At 38.8% G+C, this 19,228-nt stretch overlaps 1 protein-coding gene across 3 annotated transcripts in view; it reads right to left on the bottom strand.

Moving 5' to 3' along the window:
• drosha (drosha ribonuclease III) overlaps window positions 1-19,228 on the bottom strand; it is a 91,685-nt gene that overhangs the window by 48,473 nt on the left and 23,984 nt on the right. For all 3 annotated transcript variants that reach the window (XR_003294725.1, XM_026291909.1, XM_026291908.1), the window contains exons 17-20: window positions 15,999-16,106; window positions 2,207-2,345; window positions 2,050-2,110; window positions 1,699-1,758 (exon numbers count right to left, since the gene is read on the bottom strand). Coding sequence is in view for 2 of the 3 variants with exons in the window: in XM_026291909.1 (XP_026147694.1) it covers window positions 1,699-1,758; window positions 2,050-2,110; window positions 2,207-2,345; window positions 15,999-16,106 (368 nt within the window). In the remaining variant the exon portion in view is untranslated. The remainder of the gene's footprint in view (window positions 1-1,698; window positions 1,759-2,049; window positions 2,111-2,206; window positions 2,346-15,998; window positions 16,107-19,228) is intronic.

Consider the following 19,228-nt stretch of genomic DNA (forward strand, 5'->3'; position numbering starts at 1 on the left):
TTCCCAGAGATTTCCAGCCTTTCCAGGTCCATGTTGGAACGCAGAAATGGCTGCAGACGCTTCAGTAGTTCCACAGCTGGGTTCCAGGCAAACAGGTTCCATTTTCATTATAGTCCAGCATCTCCCTAACCACAGCATGTCATTTGATTTCATTTGAATTAAAGCAGGCCATTTAATTCAGTCATTTCTAATCAATGCAAAGAGAGGAAAGCAGGTGGCATTCTGTTTTCCAGATTCACGAGAGGTCTATTTGTCAGGGTATTGTGATCTTAGTGTGAAAACAAAGCACTTGGAATTAATAAAAACCACTTAGTGTAATGAAAAATAATTAGGCCAGAGCCACTTTGTTTGCTCAAAAAAAATGTCAGTCACACAAACTGCTGATATTCTGCTGATACAAAAATGTATTTTCACTTGAGTTTATTATTATTATTACTATTTTATCAAAAACATCTTCCACGATTGACCATACTGTCAGCATAGTACATCAAAGGATCATTAGGTGAACATAGAAACTGTGGCTCTTCATAGCCAGAAACTTTAAAGCTCACCTGTAATGAATTCCTTGTGCTTTCCCTACATGTTCTGAAGTAGCATTTTTTATATTTTATTGCTCATAAATCTTGAAAACAGAAGTGATATCTACTTGCTATGTTGTATTCTCCAAAGACAAATTTTAGTTAGACCTTTATACTTCTAAATTAAAAATATATATATTTTATATATATTTTAACAACTCATACTGATGAAATCAACTTTTTCAGAAAAAAAAAAAAAAAAATCACAACTAAAATCATTGTGTTTTCTTGCAGTTCTTTTCTGAAAATTTTCTTTAGTTCTCCCATGATGACCCCAACCCCCCTCCACCCCACAATTCAACACTAACTCCCTGTGTCAAGGCTAAATACGACATTTGGAAAGAGAGCAGAGGCACAGATAGCCTCCAAGGGCAGAATGCACTGGTGGGCCACAAGGCAGTTGGCTGGATCTGCTGTACCCATTTAACTGGACAAGAGGCTGATAAATAATTCAGAGGGCCAGAGCGTAGGCCAAGCATGTCTCGTCAGATGCTAACAACCAAAGAAGGAAGGCAGAGAAAGACAGGAAAGAAGGAAGGAAAGAAGCAAAGGATGTCCAGAGAAGAAGAAAGAATCATCCTTTTTTTTCCTTGTTGCAACCTGTCTGTACTACACCCTATGGCAAGAGAAAAATTGCATTTCATATATTTTCTAGCACTACTATCCTCTCAGAAGAGCATGTAGAAATATAGTAGGTGGGTGGGAGACTCCAGTAACGTGCTAGGGACTGGGTGAGATTAATAATATCTACATATAATTAGCACTTTGCTTAGGTAAGTGCATGGCAGCAACGTATGCACTCACCTGGGAGTTAATAACATAGTCAGCATTCCAGACAGCTAATTGCAAGTTGTCATGGAGAATTTTAGGATGCTAAAAAAGGTTGGGGGGTAGGGGGGGTTCTTCCCAGTTCCAATTACCAGTAAGTCATTGTCTTAAATATGTTGGAAGCATAGGGAGGAGAGTAGTTTTGAGAGAAACCGAGATGCAGATGATGAGTGTTAAGAAAAAATGGAGTGAGAGGGCAAGAAAAGAACAGGGGGAAATAGAAAAGCTGGTGGTGGTGTGTCAGTTTCAATTAGTGGTTGCATCTTCCAAAGATGTGCAGGTGCTTTCTCACCTGGTGAGGAATTCAACAACAGCATCACCCAAGAACTCCAGTCTCTCATTGTGGTTGATCCTGGTGGAAGGAGGGGAGGACAATGAAGAAAAGACAAAGATGTGACAGTCGAAGTAGCAGCGAGTAAGACAGACTTCAGCTTGCCTGAAGTCTGTCTTACTCGCTGCTACTTCGTAGTCATTGTCCTTAAAATTAGCTCATTTCATTTCCCCTGAGATATCCTTTCCTTTCACAGTTAAAGTTAATTTTCTTGTCAGCAGGCCTGCCGGGTATATTAATCACAAGAATCGTCTTTGATTGCTCCTGTGGTCAGTGATAGCATGAACAGATATGTGTCTGCATGTAGCCTACCTGGAGGGTGAGGGGTCATCCTGCCCCAGACGAGACATGATGTTAATCAAAGTGTTGATTCCTAAAAAAAAAAAAAAAAACCCAAGGGTGGAAGGATTAGGGACCATTATATGCAGTGGTCATTCATGGGATGCATGAGGGAAAAAAAATTACACACCTTTCTTCCTCATGTACATGTGGTGGACTTTCCTGTCCCCATACTTGGGCTGGCGGATACCACAGTTGGAAAGGGAGTTGCGGGCATGATCAGGATTCATGCCAAAGTTTAGGTGGTGACTTGGATGTGTCATAGCCAGCTGAAAAAAAGAATAAGGGGGTTAGAAATTAGGAGTATTTCAACACTTTAAGAGCCTTTCTCTGTGCTTAATCCAGAGAAACTAGAGGTGTAATTTACTGTAGTTCTTTATTTTTTGCCCCCCTAAAAAAGTCGTTTCTGATGACCTAGGAACTATAGTGAGTGTTTGCAGCATTAACTGGTTACACAAACTTTGAGGCAACTAGTGTGCAGCAGAAAAATAAATACATAAAAAGCAGGAAAACATACATTTTTAAAATTATTTGAACAAAACTTATAATAATAATAAAAAAACAAATAAGTTTGCCAAACCAGTACTTCTGTTTATACAGGCACAGACTTTTCAGACATCCATTCAAACATCAATCGTCACAAAACAGTAAATTGCAAAGAACATGCAAGGAAACAATGTTTTCTTATACAGTGCAAAAAAAAAAAAAAAAAAAAAAAAAAGCATGAAACAAATACAAGGCATTTCGTTTTCAATAATTTCGATTATTGGTCTAATTTACCTCATTTTTATGATTTTCAAAATGTAGTCAAAATGAAAAAACTTACAAATGAAGCTTTTAGATATACTTTTGTTTAATGTGATCTTGGGGCTACTGGGGCTTAGTTCATTGTACAAAAGGCTAATAAATAGTAAATAGTCAAAAAAAAAAAATCAGACTAGTCAGGTTGTGTGTTCTGGCAAAAATCTGTAATGTAATGTTAGATCAGCAATCATTTAAAGAGGAGGAGGAAACAGAGGTAATATATACACTTTCTAAGGGTGTCCCTTTGGACTGAAAATTCATAACTTCAACTTTCAAACACGTTATAGACAAAAGTGAGAATTTAAAGTAAAATAACCCTAATGGAAATGTATTAGTCATCATTCAGCTTCATTTGAAGAGAGGACAAAAATTATTGTGCCTGGAAAGACTGCTGCAGCTCAACATCTCAATCTCACTGAGGGTAGAAAACGGAAAAAGATAGGGCTCAGTAGGATATGTCAAGCCTTTATCAATCTTACATTAGGAGAATGTTAATCTCAGCCAAGGAAAAAAAATCTAACTACTCTTCCCCCTGGGCTTGCTTTTCAAAATGCTTGTCTCCTTTCACCCATCTTCAAATCAATTTCAAGCTCCAATGAGATATATATGTAAAACATTAACAGAGAGGTTTCAATATTTATAGTTGCTCATGAGGCCTTCAGCTTTGTAGCGTTGAACACAGAGATGACAAATTCAACAGCAATTGTATTTTTTTTTTTTTTTTTTGCTTAAGAAGAACAGCCATTTTTTAAGAGAGAAAAAAAGCGTGTTATTTGACAAGACAAGCAGAAATGTAGCAATTCTCAGTGCCATTCTGGCAGCTTGATAAAAAAATATATATATATATAAATAAAAACAGCAACAGCCAATTTTAACTCCCCCAATGTGTGATGTCAGATACAAGTCAATGACAACCTACTACAGAGCCTGAACTGCAGAGTTGGGTACTCCAAAGGAAATGTATCAACCAAAATACATCAGTTGGTCTGTAAACACTACAGGTCCTTCACAGTTAAGGACAACATCCAACAAGAGTATTGGCTTTTAAGCTGAATCTGTGGAGAGGATTGACGTGTGCAACTGTTCCTGTCAACATAATGACTGCGTAAAGTATTGGAGGGATTTGGATTTAGTGATCACTGCCTCAGCTGCTGCGCAACAGCCTTTGGCTAAACAGAAATAAACATCATCGCTCAGCGGAGAACGGCAGACTTGACTGGTAGGAGTGTTGCTATTGAACCCACATGCAGGGAAACTGATGGGCAAATGGCCTGCTTGCCAAACAGAACCCTACAATATCATTAGTATGTACTGCATCATTTAATACAATACACAAGCAAATAAGAATTGAGGGTTAAAAAATAAAAGGTATGCTTTAACTGCATTGGTGGTGTGTCTTGGATACACAGAAAATAAGATAAGAAAAGACATTTTAACAAGTTTGAGGGATTTTTTTTTTATATTACAGCTTATTTTGACTGAAAGAGCACAGAAGAAAAAGTATTGTAAGTCAATACATACATAATATTTATATATAAATAAATGCCTGTACTGACATGACTAAAGAAGACAGTGGAGAGCAGAAAGAAAAGAAGCGGCACATCTTCATTACAATATAGGCAAAACATAGTATATTGCTATGTTCCTATTTTGCTCGAATATTTTGCTATTTATTTTTTTAAATGGTATTTGTGTTTTAAGTCTGTTGCTTCCTGTTTTAAGTGTGGATTAAAAACTGGATGTTAGTTTTAAAGTCCCTTTGAATTCCGCTTATGTTTTACGTTTTATGAAAACCGTTAACCAATATTATATTTAGGAGGCTCCTAATTATTATAATTATAAAAGTTTATTGAAGTACACTTACTTTAACACATTTTGTAGAATTAGTAGTATAATAAAATACTCAAAAATTAATAACACAAAGACTGAACTCTCTGCACATCCCAACTGGATGTGGAGTTTAACGTTTGTCGATGAAACGACAGACGACATCTGTAATGAATAACAGCTGCCATGCTGAAAGCAGCGGCACTAATTTTAAACCTACCTTCTCCTCACGTTAAATATCAGGCACAACACCTTCTGCAGCAGTGCTCAATCAGCTGCTATAGAAGTTTATATACCTTTTCGTTATCTTCTCCCTTACTGTTGTGTCCCTGTATGTGAACAAAATTCACATATGTAATACATGAAACTCAGCATGCAATTTCCAGCAGTGCCACTTTCCCTCTTTTTTTTCTGGCACAAAACCCCAGTGTGACTCCTGAGTAAATGGGAACACAAGCAATTTCACTGTATAGCACAAAAAAATGTTCTGCTTCGTCAGTTGGCAAAAGCGTTGATTTTCTGCTTGTCTCCCACCTGTCATCATGTTCCTCTGACAAAAAGACAGAGATGAGTCTTCTTTAATATATTTACATTAAATACATCGGTTGTTTTACTAGTTACACGGCTGAGTTGTAGTTATATGTCTAAGTTGTATTTATATTTGTGGGTTATGGTGAAGCCTGTTTGGGCTTCTCTTCAAACTATGGTCATGGGTCAAGTAGGGCCCGCCTCACCTACTGGAACCTACTCGAACTTGCTGGAAAGTTAAGAAGGTCATTTTCATCCTACCCTTGTCTGTCCTTACTTAAGGTATGTCCTTAGGTTTAAGCAAGACTCGGTTATATTTAGGCATTAAATCATGTTGGTAAGGTTTAGGCAATAAAATGTCTGTTAGGTTTAGAAATAAAACGTCTTGGTTAGATGTAGGAAATATAATGTCTCGGTTTGGTTTAGGCATTAAAACCTCTTGGTTGGGTGTAGGCATTTAAATGTGTTGGTTAGGTTTAGGCATCAAAATGAAAAGAAAACATAAAAATGTACATTCACGTCAGCTGCTAATGCTAGTCGTCACCGACTCTCATTGCCTCCAGTAGGTATAGTAGGCTAGATAATGCTTATTCAATACTTATTCAATAATAAGACAACAGTCAAATTGACTGTGTTAGGTGTCCTCAGCCTCCAAACATCTTTGTAGAGATTGGGATTGGGGATTACTTTGACCTTGTTTTACCCTAAGTAAAATTTATTTCTTTGATGTGACCTTTCATCCATCCACTACATTTTGGAATCTAGACTGGCTTGGGGACTGGGAAGGGAATGACCTTTCAGCTTTAAAGTTGCGGTCACACCCCACTAGACAGGGGCATAGAAACACTATAGGAGACCTACCTCCACAAAATGTTAACTACTTGTAGAGGAAATGCTGTCATTGGAAATACAATGTGGATGCCACTATCCATCACAAAGAGCTTAAACATGGTTATTGTGGCAAGTATAATTATACAGCTTGATGACATAGATTATATCCATTTTGTGTTGCAGTGGCGCTTTCATCTTGTGAAATTAAGCAAACTATAATTAAAAAGCTATGCTGGGACTGCTGTTACCCCCTTACAACAAATATAAATCACACTTACAGTGGTGTGAAAAAGTGTTGTCCCCCTTCCTGATTTCTTATTTTTTTGCATGTTTGTCACAGTTTGTTTCAGATCATCAAACAAATTTAAATATTAGTCAAAGATAACACAAGTAAACACATCATGCCGTTTTTAAATTAAAGGTTTTTATTATTAAGGGAAAACAAAATCCAAAACTACATGGCCATGTGTGAAAAAATGTTTCAATTCCTCTAGCCACACCCAGGCCTGATTACTGCCACACCTGTTCGCAATCAAGAAATCATTTAAACAGGACCTGCCTGACAAAGTGAAGTAGACAAAAAGATCTTCAAAAGCTACACATCATGCTGAGATCCAAAGAAATTCAAAAACAAATGAGAAGGAAAGAAATTGAGATCTATCAGTCTGGAAAAGGTTACAAAGCCATTTCCAAAGCTTTGGGACTGCAGAGAACCACAGTGACAGCGATTATCTACAAATGGCGAAAACATGGAACAGTGGAGAACTTTCCCAGGAGTGGCCGGCCGACCAAAGAGCGCAGCGACGACTCATCCAAGAGGTCACAAAAGACCCCACAACAACATCCAAAGAACTGCAGGCCTCACTTGCCTCAGTTAAGGTCACTGTTCGTGACTCCACCATAAGAAAGAGACTGGGCAAAAATGGTCTGCATGGCAGAGTTCCAAGACGAAAACCACTGCTGAGCAAAAAGAACATAAAGGCTTGTCTCAGTTTTGCCAGAAAACATCTTGATGATTGCCAAGACTTTTGGGAAAATACTTTGTGAGACAAAAGTTGAACTTTTTGGCAGGTGTGTGTTCCATGTCTAGCATAAAAGTAACACCGCATTTCAGGTAAAGAACATCATACCAACAGTAAAATATGGTGGTGGTAGTGTGATGGTCTGGGGCTGTTTTGACACTTCAGGACCTGGAAGACTTGCTGTAATAAATGGAACCATGAAGTCTGCTGTCTACTAAAAAAATCCTAAAGGAAAATGTCCGGCCATCTCTTCGTGACCTCAAGCTGAAGTGAACTTGGGTTCTGCAGCAGGACAAAGATCCAAAACACACCATCAAGTCCACCTCTGAATGGCTGAAGAAAAACAAAATGAAGACTTTGGAGTGGCCTAGTCAAAGTCCTGACCTGAATCCAATTGCGATGCTGAGGCATGACCTTAAAAAGGCAGTCCATGCTCGAAAACTCTCCAATGTAGCTGAATTACAACAATTCTGCAAAGATGAGTGGGCCAAAATTCCTCCACAGCGCTGTAACAGACTCACTGCAAGTTATTGCAAATGCTTGATTGCAGTTGTTGCTGCTAAGGGTGGCCCAACCAGTTATTAGGTTTAGGGGGCAAACACTTTTTCACACAGGGCCATGCAGTTTTGGATTTTGTTTTCCCTTAATAATAAAAACCTTCATTTAAAAACGGCATGATGTGTTTACTTGTGTTATCTTTGACTAATATTTACATTTGTTTGATGATCTGAAATAAAGTGTGACAAACATGCAAAAAAATAAGAAATCAGGAAGTGGGCCAACACTTTTTCACACCACTGTAAGCTCTGACTTCAGGATATATGTTCTGTTTGCACCTATTTTTAGTTGATTTAGTTGATGTATACCACCGTTTTAATGTCTAGATAATAAATATAGGCCATATGCTTAATGTCCAATGCTGAATGAAGAGAAAGTAGGATTAACAATTTCATAATATCCAGTATTAATGCTAGATTTATATTTGGACACTTACTGGTCCCTTGTCAGGGAAATTCAATTTTGTAAGAAAAAAAAAAAAAAAAAGAAATTCAAATGTTCATTCAGAAAGACAAGCAAATATTCAAAAGTGTAAAATCACATGGCCAAGCACGCACAGCCATGAATAACAAAACAAATTAAATACTTCACCTTCTTTACACACAGTCACAGCCTCATCCATGAGGGCACACAAACAAAAAGATGCAATATCAGAGCTGGGCTGAGGTGTTGTACAGTTAAATTATTGAGATCCTCTGTGATGCCTCCCATTCTGTCAGCATGGGTCAACAATGAGGAATGAGGATAAAACAATATGAGGTAGGTAGAATTATGAGGGCCTGATGAATATTGGGAGCCAGGGGCATGTGGTGACCATGAACATGTCTCTTCAACGCCACCTGCCCCCCTTAAGTTTTAATTGTTAAATGGTTAACTGCGAGGCTCTCTAAAGAGGAGCTTCAAAGGGCTGTTGGTTCACTGGAGCTGGAGGGTGTGGAGTGCAGAGGTCCCTGCTCTCAAGTTGGGTGTTGCTGTTGCCTCATGCCACACTGCCTTTCAGTACTGCAGTATCAAGTATGGTTTTCCGAGTTTAGTAGTAGTGATTATGCATCTACTGTGGGACATATTTGGTTTTCATTCACAGATATGTTTTCACTAAAACCTTAAAAACCCACTCAGCTCTCCTAGATGATCAGCTGCTTTCATCTCTCCTAAGGAAAATATGAATTTGTAATTCTTTAAACGAGAGTAAATATTCATCAGAGATAAAACAAAAATTCCAACTCTGAAATAACTGCATGTCTCTTTTGAAGATTTACTACCCAAGGACTGCATGTTCACAATTTCAAAAATATTTATGAGACTAATAATGTCGAATTATTCAAAGCTATTCTATCTTACAATAATTTATTATTCTTAAGTTGAAATGTAGGGTTATTCATTTTATATAAAACAGAAATTAGTTGAACAGTTTGTAAATATATGAATATCCAGACTATCAATAAGAAAAGGCACACTGCCCAACCATGAGAAATACACCATGCACGTTCACGCAGCTTTGAACTGAAAAACAGAAAGGTAAGTGATTTTGCCTTAGCAAAAGAATTATTTGTGTTTCAGTGACTGATCAGACAATGTGAAGGACACTGAATGATGTCAACATCTACAAACAGCATCCAAGAAGAAAATCATTGCACACAAAATGGAACAAAACCTAAAGATAATAACAGATAATTCAACATGATCGTCTTGGTTTTTTAAAAGTCTCACAGAACCTGTCATGCAACATGTCCACATTCTCAACCTTAGCAGAAGCAGGTTTGTTCTCAGGTTTTTTCAGTGCAAACAAGATAACTGAACAGGAAGTCCATACAATTATGGATACACCATTCTCACACAAGCAATCCACTGATGCTGGAGTGATACTAATATGTTTAGAACGCAGACAAAGATTACTTATAATGAAAGAAAGATATGTGCTGTTTATTTGTGCTGAAGAATCTAATTGTTGCTTACAATGACAATATTACTTATAAAATATTTGTCATTTTTGCCAGTTTTGCAGTTACTTTGTGTACAAATGAAATCTTCAAAGGTTCATACTCCTCCAACAGAAGCTCTCACTCTGCTGGAGTGAAGAACTGTGATTTGTCTTTGGACAGCTGCATGTAACCAATCAGAAACAAGCTAATCATGGTTTCAATGTTAATTTATAAACCCTCAATGATCATCAAAGTGTGCATTTATCTTGTTGAAGAACTAAAATAAATGGAGAATGTTAGCCTGCATAAGCAAACCCAGCATCATTCTTTGGTATGTTTAGCAACGTGCAATGTTTAGTGCAGATCTGGACAAGACAATAGTGTCATAACAGTCACATGACCTGTTCTAATACCTGTTCTTGCTTCCTACCAAAACCTTACCACAGACTCACGTTAGAGCCTCTTACTGGACGTTCAATAAAAATGGATATAGTGCAACCCTGCCCACAACAAAACGATCATACAAGCTAACATCTTTCTCTCTCTGGTGTTGCATATTGCAGCAGGAGGATACCTGTCCTTCCCCTAAGCTGTAACACTATAGCTGAAAGGGACACAAGGCCTTTTCTGCAGAAGAGAAAAGAAAAAAAAAAAAAAAAAGAAGGCCTTGTAGCCTACACATTGCCACCCTGATCATAAGTGATCTATGGTTGTATTCTCTGTAATCAGGCGTTTTTCTACTACATGACATACATGTAGTATGTCAGTGGAAGTCTCTTTTATTAACCACTCACACATAATGCATTAAACAAAATTACAACATTTCATAGCAACTGCAACTGATGACTTTGTGTACACAAATGCAAGTTCACATCACAGTGCAACCATGATATAACTCCGAGAAGGAAGGGACTAAAAAGACACAGTAAACAGGTGCAATGCAGTCAACGCAAGGCTGCTTTTGGGCAGAGAGCTTGTCTAGATGTGTGTCCAATTTTGATGTTGAATGCTTAGTAGGTTTTGTTTGTAATTTCACTCTGTGTTTAGTATGATTTAAAATCAATACTCTGTGCTCGCTGTAAAGACAGTTTTACATGCTCCCACTCTGTCTTGCCCCTCTCTTTCTCAACAACACACGCAGTGTTCAGAGCAACTTGCTCAATGAAATATTTGCTTTTAAAAGGCCAAGCAGGGATTCAAACTTTCTGCTCAATCTTAAAGTCTCTTTGTTAGTTCCCTCTAATACACACACAAAGCCCCATTGCAGCAGAAGCCATTGTGTTCAGCAGCCCTGGGGTGGCCAACATCTTGACCTTCCCCTTACACACAAACACATATTGTCTCTTGTTTTCTTATTTACACAAATATGAACCTACACAACCTACACATGAAGTATACACACACATACACTTGTAAACAGTTCAACATTAAACAGCGTTTCATTGTTTTGTGCCTGTTTTTTTTTTACACTCTGGGTACTGACTGTCCAGTTAATGCTTGGCGTACAATAAACCTTGTTATATTTTGTTAACCCTTGTGCACTGTTCAAATTCACTACCCTTGTGTTATGTTCGGGATGAAAACATCCACTACAATAAACTGCTGTAAAAATATACCACAAATATTTTTTTCAACTTTTTTTTTGCATAAATCTGTTAACTTCAGCCCTGTTCAAAGGGTAGTAAATTTGCCCACAGTGTATTATCGCCAAAATTTATGTCAAATTAAGGTTTGTCACCAAAAATCATTCCATTTGATGAAATACAGTGAAAGTTATGGCCACATTAAGAGTGAAAAATTACCCTTGGTGGATGAAAACATCCCGAACAGTACAGAAGAGTTAAATTGTCTTATTGGGATTTTTTCTTTGATATTATCTGAAGCCACTGTGCCACTCCAAATTACGTTCTATATATCATTATCCTATTGGAATTACAAATCTGGTTGTAATATATCATATGTTATTATACTCAATGATGAATCACACAAGGCCTAGCAATGACAACTACAACTACCATAAAGACTGCATAGTGCCAGCATTATGTCCAAGTGTGTCCCCTGACTTGAATACAGACAGTATGTTTTTTTAATTTATATCAATTTTGTCTTAACAGATTTTGTTATAATTTTCATTACCTCTTGTTTTACTGTTGTTATTAAGGTGTTTGCCTCTGTTAAGAACTTTAAATTCCCTCTATGTATGACATGTCCTATATGAATAAATGGAAGTTGCCTTACCCCTCCAGACCCCCCCCCTTGGGCTTGGTTAAAATCAAATACAATTATATCGAAGCTACATTATTTGTAATTAATTAACATTTTAGTCAAATTGGCAAGGAGTACTCATTTTTTGTGTATCCTGTATATTCTGCTATTAGAGCCTCTGTGTCTGTATATTGCACAGAGGCAATCATTTTATTCTCCAAAGAAAACTCCATCTTGGCTATGCTCAGTGCAACACACCTTAGTATTCCTAAACTTGGCCAATGCCAATTATCCTGGGTAATTTTACAAAAGGAGCCCCAAACCCAACTCATGTTCAGGTGTTTGTTTGAAGAGCTGGTGCTACCGTAGGGTATACTGAGTTCGGGTATAATAGTACCACTCCACCTCCCACACCAGCTCAGGTCCATTCTCTTGGGATGTCATTGCCTGATTAGCAATAAGATAACCATTAGCAATCAGTTGGGCTACTACTAGAGAGCCAAACATCTCATATAAACTAAAGTGAAATACTAAATAAATCATAGAAAGAACCTGCAAGGGCCAGAAAACTATAAGACCAAAGTTTTCAAGTGTAGGACAGTACATCAAATTTATGTTTGGTATATTTTTGATTGGCTTTCAGATACGTGGCATCATATATCTTGTTTGCAAAGGTATGCTTGAAACTCATATCATACCCTTCAGCTGAAGAACAGGAACTCAGCCTTTACTTAGTGACCACCTATGGACATACACCAGTCAGTATAGTGGGGGTCAGATATTTAAGTGGTACGGAACGGATGCCCGAGCCACCTTAGTTGGTCCCTCTCGATGTGGAGGAGCAGTGGCTCGACGCTGAGCTCCTCCCGGGTGACCGAGCTCCTCACCCTATCACTAAGGGAGCGCCCAGCCACCGTGCAGAGGAAACTCATTTTGGCCACTTGTATCTGAGATCTTGTCCTTTCACCTTTTGATTCAGCTCCTTCTTCACCACAACAGACCGCATTGCTGCTGCAGCTGCAACGATCCATCTGTCAATCTCCCGCTCCATTCTTCCCTCACTTGTGAACAAGACCCTGACATACTTAAACTCCTCCACTTGAGGCAGGATCTCTCCTCCAACCCGGATAGTGCAAGCCACCATTTTCCGGTTGAGAATCATGGCCTCAAATTTAGAGGTGCTGATTCTCATCGCAGTCGCTTCGCACTCGGCTGCAAATCGTCCCACCACATGCTGAAGGTTCTGGCTCAATGAGGCCAGCAGCACAACATCATCTGCAAAAAGCAGAGACGCAATCCTGTGGTTCCCAAACTGGACTTGTCACCAATTTTGTTGTCAATACTGTCGCCTCCTTGAATATTGAAATGTTTTTGTTAACAGTGCGCAAAGGTTTACAAGAAAGACATCCAGTTTTTGGCCAAAGATTATTAGGCCCTAATCTGCAATCTGCCGTATATCTACTCAGGGGAGTAGATATAGATATAGATATAGATATTTACAAAAAGGCACTAGTAGCACTTTGAAGCTGGTGATAGCATGACACAGAAAAAAGCTGTTAGCTGACAATGGCTTTGACACCACTACGTGTGCCATTGCATTGCATCTGGAACATGGAAGATTTCATTCACAACCATTATTATGCTGTAACCACAACATAATATAGAGTTCCAATGCCTAGTAAGGCCATCCATTATTTTTCCCAAATGTCCCTAGATGGACAGGATAGGATGGATAGTTTTTGGACATAGTTTGTTTTAGGTGACTGATACACTTTTACTAATGGAGCAGCTATGACAACAAAGTCATCGGTCATGTACTTGGTTATATACATTGTGTGAATCTGGAGGATTAAAATGTATATCTACTCAGGGGAGTAGGCATTGGAACTCTATATTATGTTGTGGTTACAGCATAATAATGGTTGTGAATGAAATCTTCCATGTTCCAGATGCAATGGCACACGTAGTGGTGTCAAAGCCACTGTCAGCTAACAGCTTTTTTCTGTGTCATGCTATCACCAGCTTCAAAGTGCTACTAGTGCCTTTTTGTAAATGCCTTTTGGGAGTTAGGCGTCCAATATAAACTTTTTTACAATAACTGGGGTGTAAACAGTTTTTCAAAAATGAGTACCTGTAGATTTTTGATAACAGGTAATTCCATAATTACACTGGTTCCTAGACTGCAGGGGACAAGAACGTGTTCTGAGCTGAGGTGCACTTCAGCTGGTCCTTGAGAATCACTGATACAACACAAACTTCACATATGTAATTACATACAGCCACAAAAAATAAGCAGCTGATGAGCCATTATAAATAGATACTCCATACATGCCTCGATTGGTCATGTTACAGGTGCGAGTGAAAGGAGGCAGGTAAAATCAAAACACTGTGCATTGCTGTCACTCATGGAAACAGTATGATTTACTTTAGGGGGTGTAATATCAGATGCTTCTTCACGTCATGAATCTGTAAATATATTCAAATTTATGATTGAAGTCATAAAGAACATGTTTATGTTCCATGTTTGAGAGTCAGAGGAATTCCTGTGGCTGTCGGCATCAGATGACACAATCAAAAGTTTCTTTATTCAGATGAGGTTAACATATCGGGCGTACATATAAGCCCAAGTCGGATCATTGCTAAAACAATTATGATGCTATTAATGTGTACACGGTCCCACCCCTATTAGCGACCTTACTGTAGTTTGATTTCTTTTTACTGATCCATACATTATATACACCTACAGATAAAGTATTTCAATTTACACAAACAGTTTACAGAAGTACTGCAATCAAAGAATGGTACCAGATTTTCTCATCTTAAAGAAGAATATACTGCCACTGGAAAATATTCAACTCATTAAATTTGATCATCCCATCAGAGACGTGGCAAATGAGAAGTGATGGCAGATCTGAAATCAGTTCTGACTCAGAGAGGGCTGTTTGAACAAGCATCATTGCACTTCTGCAGCCTTCCTGTCCAAATCTATCTGGGCAGACAGTGTGTGTACCGTGGGACATTAGCTGCTGATGTGTTTGTGCTGTGAATGAGGAAGGTGCTGCAAGCCCAGCAATGATGGCTCTCTACTTGGACCATTTCAGTCCCAGTAGTGCTGAACTGCTGACAGCTCTGGCTTTGTGTACGTACACACACACACACACACACACACACACACACACACACAACACACAACACACAACACACAACACACAACACACAAAGAGCAATGTCGTGGTATCAACACCTCAGTGTACAGAATTGCAATGCAGACAGACAGGTACACGCTGCAGGCCAATGTGTGAGCTGTCATGATCAGACAGTGTTTTTCATTTATTTATATTTTTTGGAAGATAAAGGAACTGAATGAGAAAAAGGGAGGGACAAATCCATTAAGTTGTCCCATGAGATAGATTGTCATGCTCAAAGGGGTGTCCCCCTCGATAAAAGGGCAGCAGCCTGACTGTCACTGGCTGGACTCGCAACAGGTCAGTGTTTGATTTTTAGCACTCATACTGACAGGTCATCATTACAGAAACGACAAATAGGACAATCATGGATCAATATGTACAAAACATTAACACACCCAGTGCACTGAGCAGTCATGCACACAGATGCACACATAGACATGAACAGAGCTTTAAGCAAATCTTAAAGCATCCTTCCCCTTTTTAACTATGTATAGGCTACAACACATTGATTTCTAATGTATCAGGTTATGATAGCTCTTCAATATTTCTGGAGGCAACCATGGGGCTTACTTCAAGAGCACACAGCTTGAGGCTGGTGACATGATAGGGGAGAGCTGGCACTACGGAAGAGGCTGTTGTCCTGACTACTGTCACTTCAACTCACAGCAGACCTAGGCTGCTTGCTGCAGAGATATGACTCAGGCCGGTGTGCGGGTTACCTCAGCTGACTCTTGAGTCCTTGTTTCCACCTGAACTATCCCTATCTACAGAGCTATCTACAGTAATGAGGGAAATGTTGCCTCCCTGCCTACCTCCCTGCACACAAGAAGCCCCTACCCAAAATGTTTACTTCTTTTGTCTGGCTGTATAACCAATGGTAGACTGTAGACTGTGCTCTGCCTAAAAGAACTACAGGGATTTGACTACCATTATCTGTCCTGTTAGGTATCAACTATGCCAACCTTTACATAATGCAGCTTGGGTTGCGGTAGTGTCATCCGTTTTGTAAGCAAGCTGCTGTCATGACTGTGCCTTACCTGAAGAAGGCAGCGCTCCGTGAACACATAGCCAATGAGCTTATCCAAATGCATCAGACACTGGTGATACCGGATATGATGAGTGAGGACAGGCAGCATCATAGCGTGCTGTGGAGGACAAAGAAAATTAGCAAAAAGTACAATGAGAAAGTCAAAGAAAAAGGATCAGTAAGAGTGAAGGTAGCATGTTTTGATAGAAAGCATGAAAACTAGATTGTGGGGACAAAAAAGGAAGCAGGGAGGGAGAAATCAATCAGCCAGTCATTATTTATTAAGTGGCGCTCTGCAACAGAAAGATGAAATAATCAAAAACCCAATCACTGCACTGTGAGAGGGAATAACAGACAGGAGGGAAATTCACATTTGGACAGGACAGTCAAATCGAACCCTATATTGACATGTTGACACACTTAGATTCAAACAAACACTGACAGCCCCACTGACCCTCATGTAGTGGAAGAAAAAGTTTGAATGCAACAAAGTGAACGGAAAATGAAAAAGTGAAAGAGGGGAGGAGTTGTTAGATGAGCTGTGAGCTGTACGAGTACTAGTGAGAGAATGTGACATAGAAAGTGAGAATGAAAGCAAAACAGAAAATAGCCAGTAGTAAGCAAATTAATCTGACAGTCAAAAAGCCAATCTACAGAATCATTATCAAGATAACCAGAGTGGGTGAGAAACTGTAGCAAAGGCTGGTGTACACACATTAACCCCATGCCACCACATGAGAGAGGAGGGAGCCATGCATGTTTTAATTAGTGCTTCTGGGGAGTGTAAGTCCAAGGCCCGGCGGCTACAAGTACTGTTGCCACGTAGCCCTGGGGCCATCACAGGGGCTGTGGTGACACACTCCCTGGGCCTTGTTAAGCAACCAATTAACCAAGTCAGGCCCTGGTCATGTCTGCGGCTTCTGACCTGTCTGATGACTGAGCGACTTGAGTGTCTGAGCGAATGTGTGTGTGTGTGTGTGTGTGTGTGTGTGTGTGTGTGTGTGTAGCAATTTGGGGCAGGGGCTTGTTAGAGCTGATACTCCAGTAATTACAATGTGGGAAAATTTCTGATTTACTGTCATGGATGACGATTGGACAGTTTGGACACCGTCCAAATGTATCAACAGCCTGAATTTCCTCCTGCCCTCGCTAAGATATGAGGAGCACAAATTTTAAATTGCACTTTAACGTACTATATCATAATTTTATTAACTGAATCTGACAAAACTGTTGAAAACGTATTTTCCAGATTTAATCACAACAGTTTGTTTTTAAAGGATTAAGTAAACAAAACTGAATATGGGCTGTTTAAAGGCTCATTTATTCTGATGTATTCTGTATCTTGTGCAACAGGGCTATACAATACAGATGCCATAAAAATCTTAAGTCTTATACTCCAGCTTATCTTAAAAGATTTTATTAGTAAACATATATTCAATAATGCCAAGTATTAAAGCTGTTCAAATTTCCATAAAAGATTTAATGTATTTCCTCCGCATGTTCAACCATTAGAAATTTAGATAGTTGCATTCTTCCATTCTTGGACATGGTTATGTGCTACATAATTAAGTGGATTAACGCATATAGTAAGTGATGATAAACAAATAAATGCACCACAGTGGTACAGTGAATAAAATCCACCCACACTTATTTTCCCTGTTGTAGAAGGAAAAAGTAAGCAGCCTTTTCTGTGAATTTTTTTTTTTTTGCCTTTTTTTTTTTTAACCAACTCAGCCTTCAGATGACTGATCAGGGACACAAAATGAAGAAGATAAAGCATAAAAACAACAGTGAGAACAAGTCAAAAAATAAACATATGAAAATAAAATTAAAAAAAGCAAACACTGATGAATAAATAAATCCCATCCCTGCCTCCAATGTGTATCCTGGACCTTGACAGATCCTTTCAAGTCAAACAACCTTGGTGTACTCGAGCGATGTCAGTAACAAGGGGGTTGATTTTGTTCTGAACACAGTGCCTGCTTTTAGAATCAAGAAACTATTGGTCATATTTTTCCGTAATCTCTTGTCTGTGTCACAAGTTGTGCAGAGCATACCATCGCAGTTCGAAGTGAAATTATTCATGAACCAATTAGCTGCAGCAGCTTGAAGCAAATATAATTGGGCAGCAATTATGGATCGGATCCTTCTTTGCTAGACCTTGCTGTAAGAGAGGTCTGGTGTGTGAGGCTAGAACCTTGTGTAATTCTTCTCAAAATGTGAGAGTAGATATCAGCTATAAGCTATCCTACATGCAGGGGATAGAGGATGTGCTCAGAGAATAAGATATATCGTATTTTGAATAACAGGCAGAAAATATTAGGAGAGACAATAAAATACAGTATAATGATGCATTTCATGGACAAATCCCAGATCAAATGCAGCTCTAAATGTTTAGTGAATACGGCACTGACACAGGATTACAGTCTTGTTAGGGCCACTCATGCCTAATTGTATGCATGCAAAACTAATCTACATATGTTGTCCCACTTCCCTGGGATCAAGATAACATACCTTAGTATATGTGTTTCTAAAGAGTGCATAAAAGAGATAACTGTACAAGTAGTCTTGCCATAGTGAGTGTTGGTGGAGTTGTATGGTGTATAAATAAACTGTCAGGTCTGAGACACTGCTTAATGAATAGTATCGCTACCGGGGTTCTGCAGAGTCCACTTTCCTTACACATATTTTGGCAGTTGAATGAAGGAGTGACGCAATGTGTGGAAAGATAGGAAGCCAGGTTTCTACGGTGGCTATGCAATGAGTGCAGGTCTGTGTCTGTCTAAGTGGAAGTGCTGCTGTTTTCCTGTGCAAATTTAAATGATAATTGCATCGCTTTTCTCAGTTATTGTATTCGCTTCGCAGACAAGCCAGCAGATTAGCAAAATTAGATCATTCTCTTTTATAGGAGGGAGATCTAAAAATCTATACACCCTATGTTGTTCCCCATCATTGTTCAGAAAACCTTTACATGTCATGGTTATGTCTCCAACTAGTGTTGTCACAATAACAAAATTATGACATCAAAACCAATGCCGAGTTATCTCAATACAAATACTGAAACTATACCATGGAAAAAACTAAACCATCAGGAAACAGATGACAGAACATGGAATTTATTAAGCCCAAAGCAAAGAAAAAATATTTTGACAATGTCAGCACTATGGAGAATGTGAAAACAGGTCATAAAACAACAGGAGTGAAATCTGTTAGTCACACTGATAAATTTAAAGATTACAA

The sequence above is a fragment of the Mastacembelus armatus genome, chromosome 20 (genome assembly GCF_900324485.2).
Source record: "Mastacembelus armatus chromosome 20, fMasArm1.2, whole genome shotgun sequence".
Taxonomy (NCBI): Eukaryota; Metazoa; Chordata; class Actinopteri; order Synbranchiformes; family Mastacembelidae; genus Mastacembelus; species Mastacembelus armatus.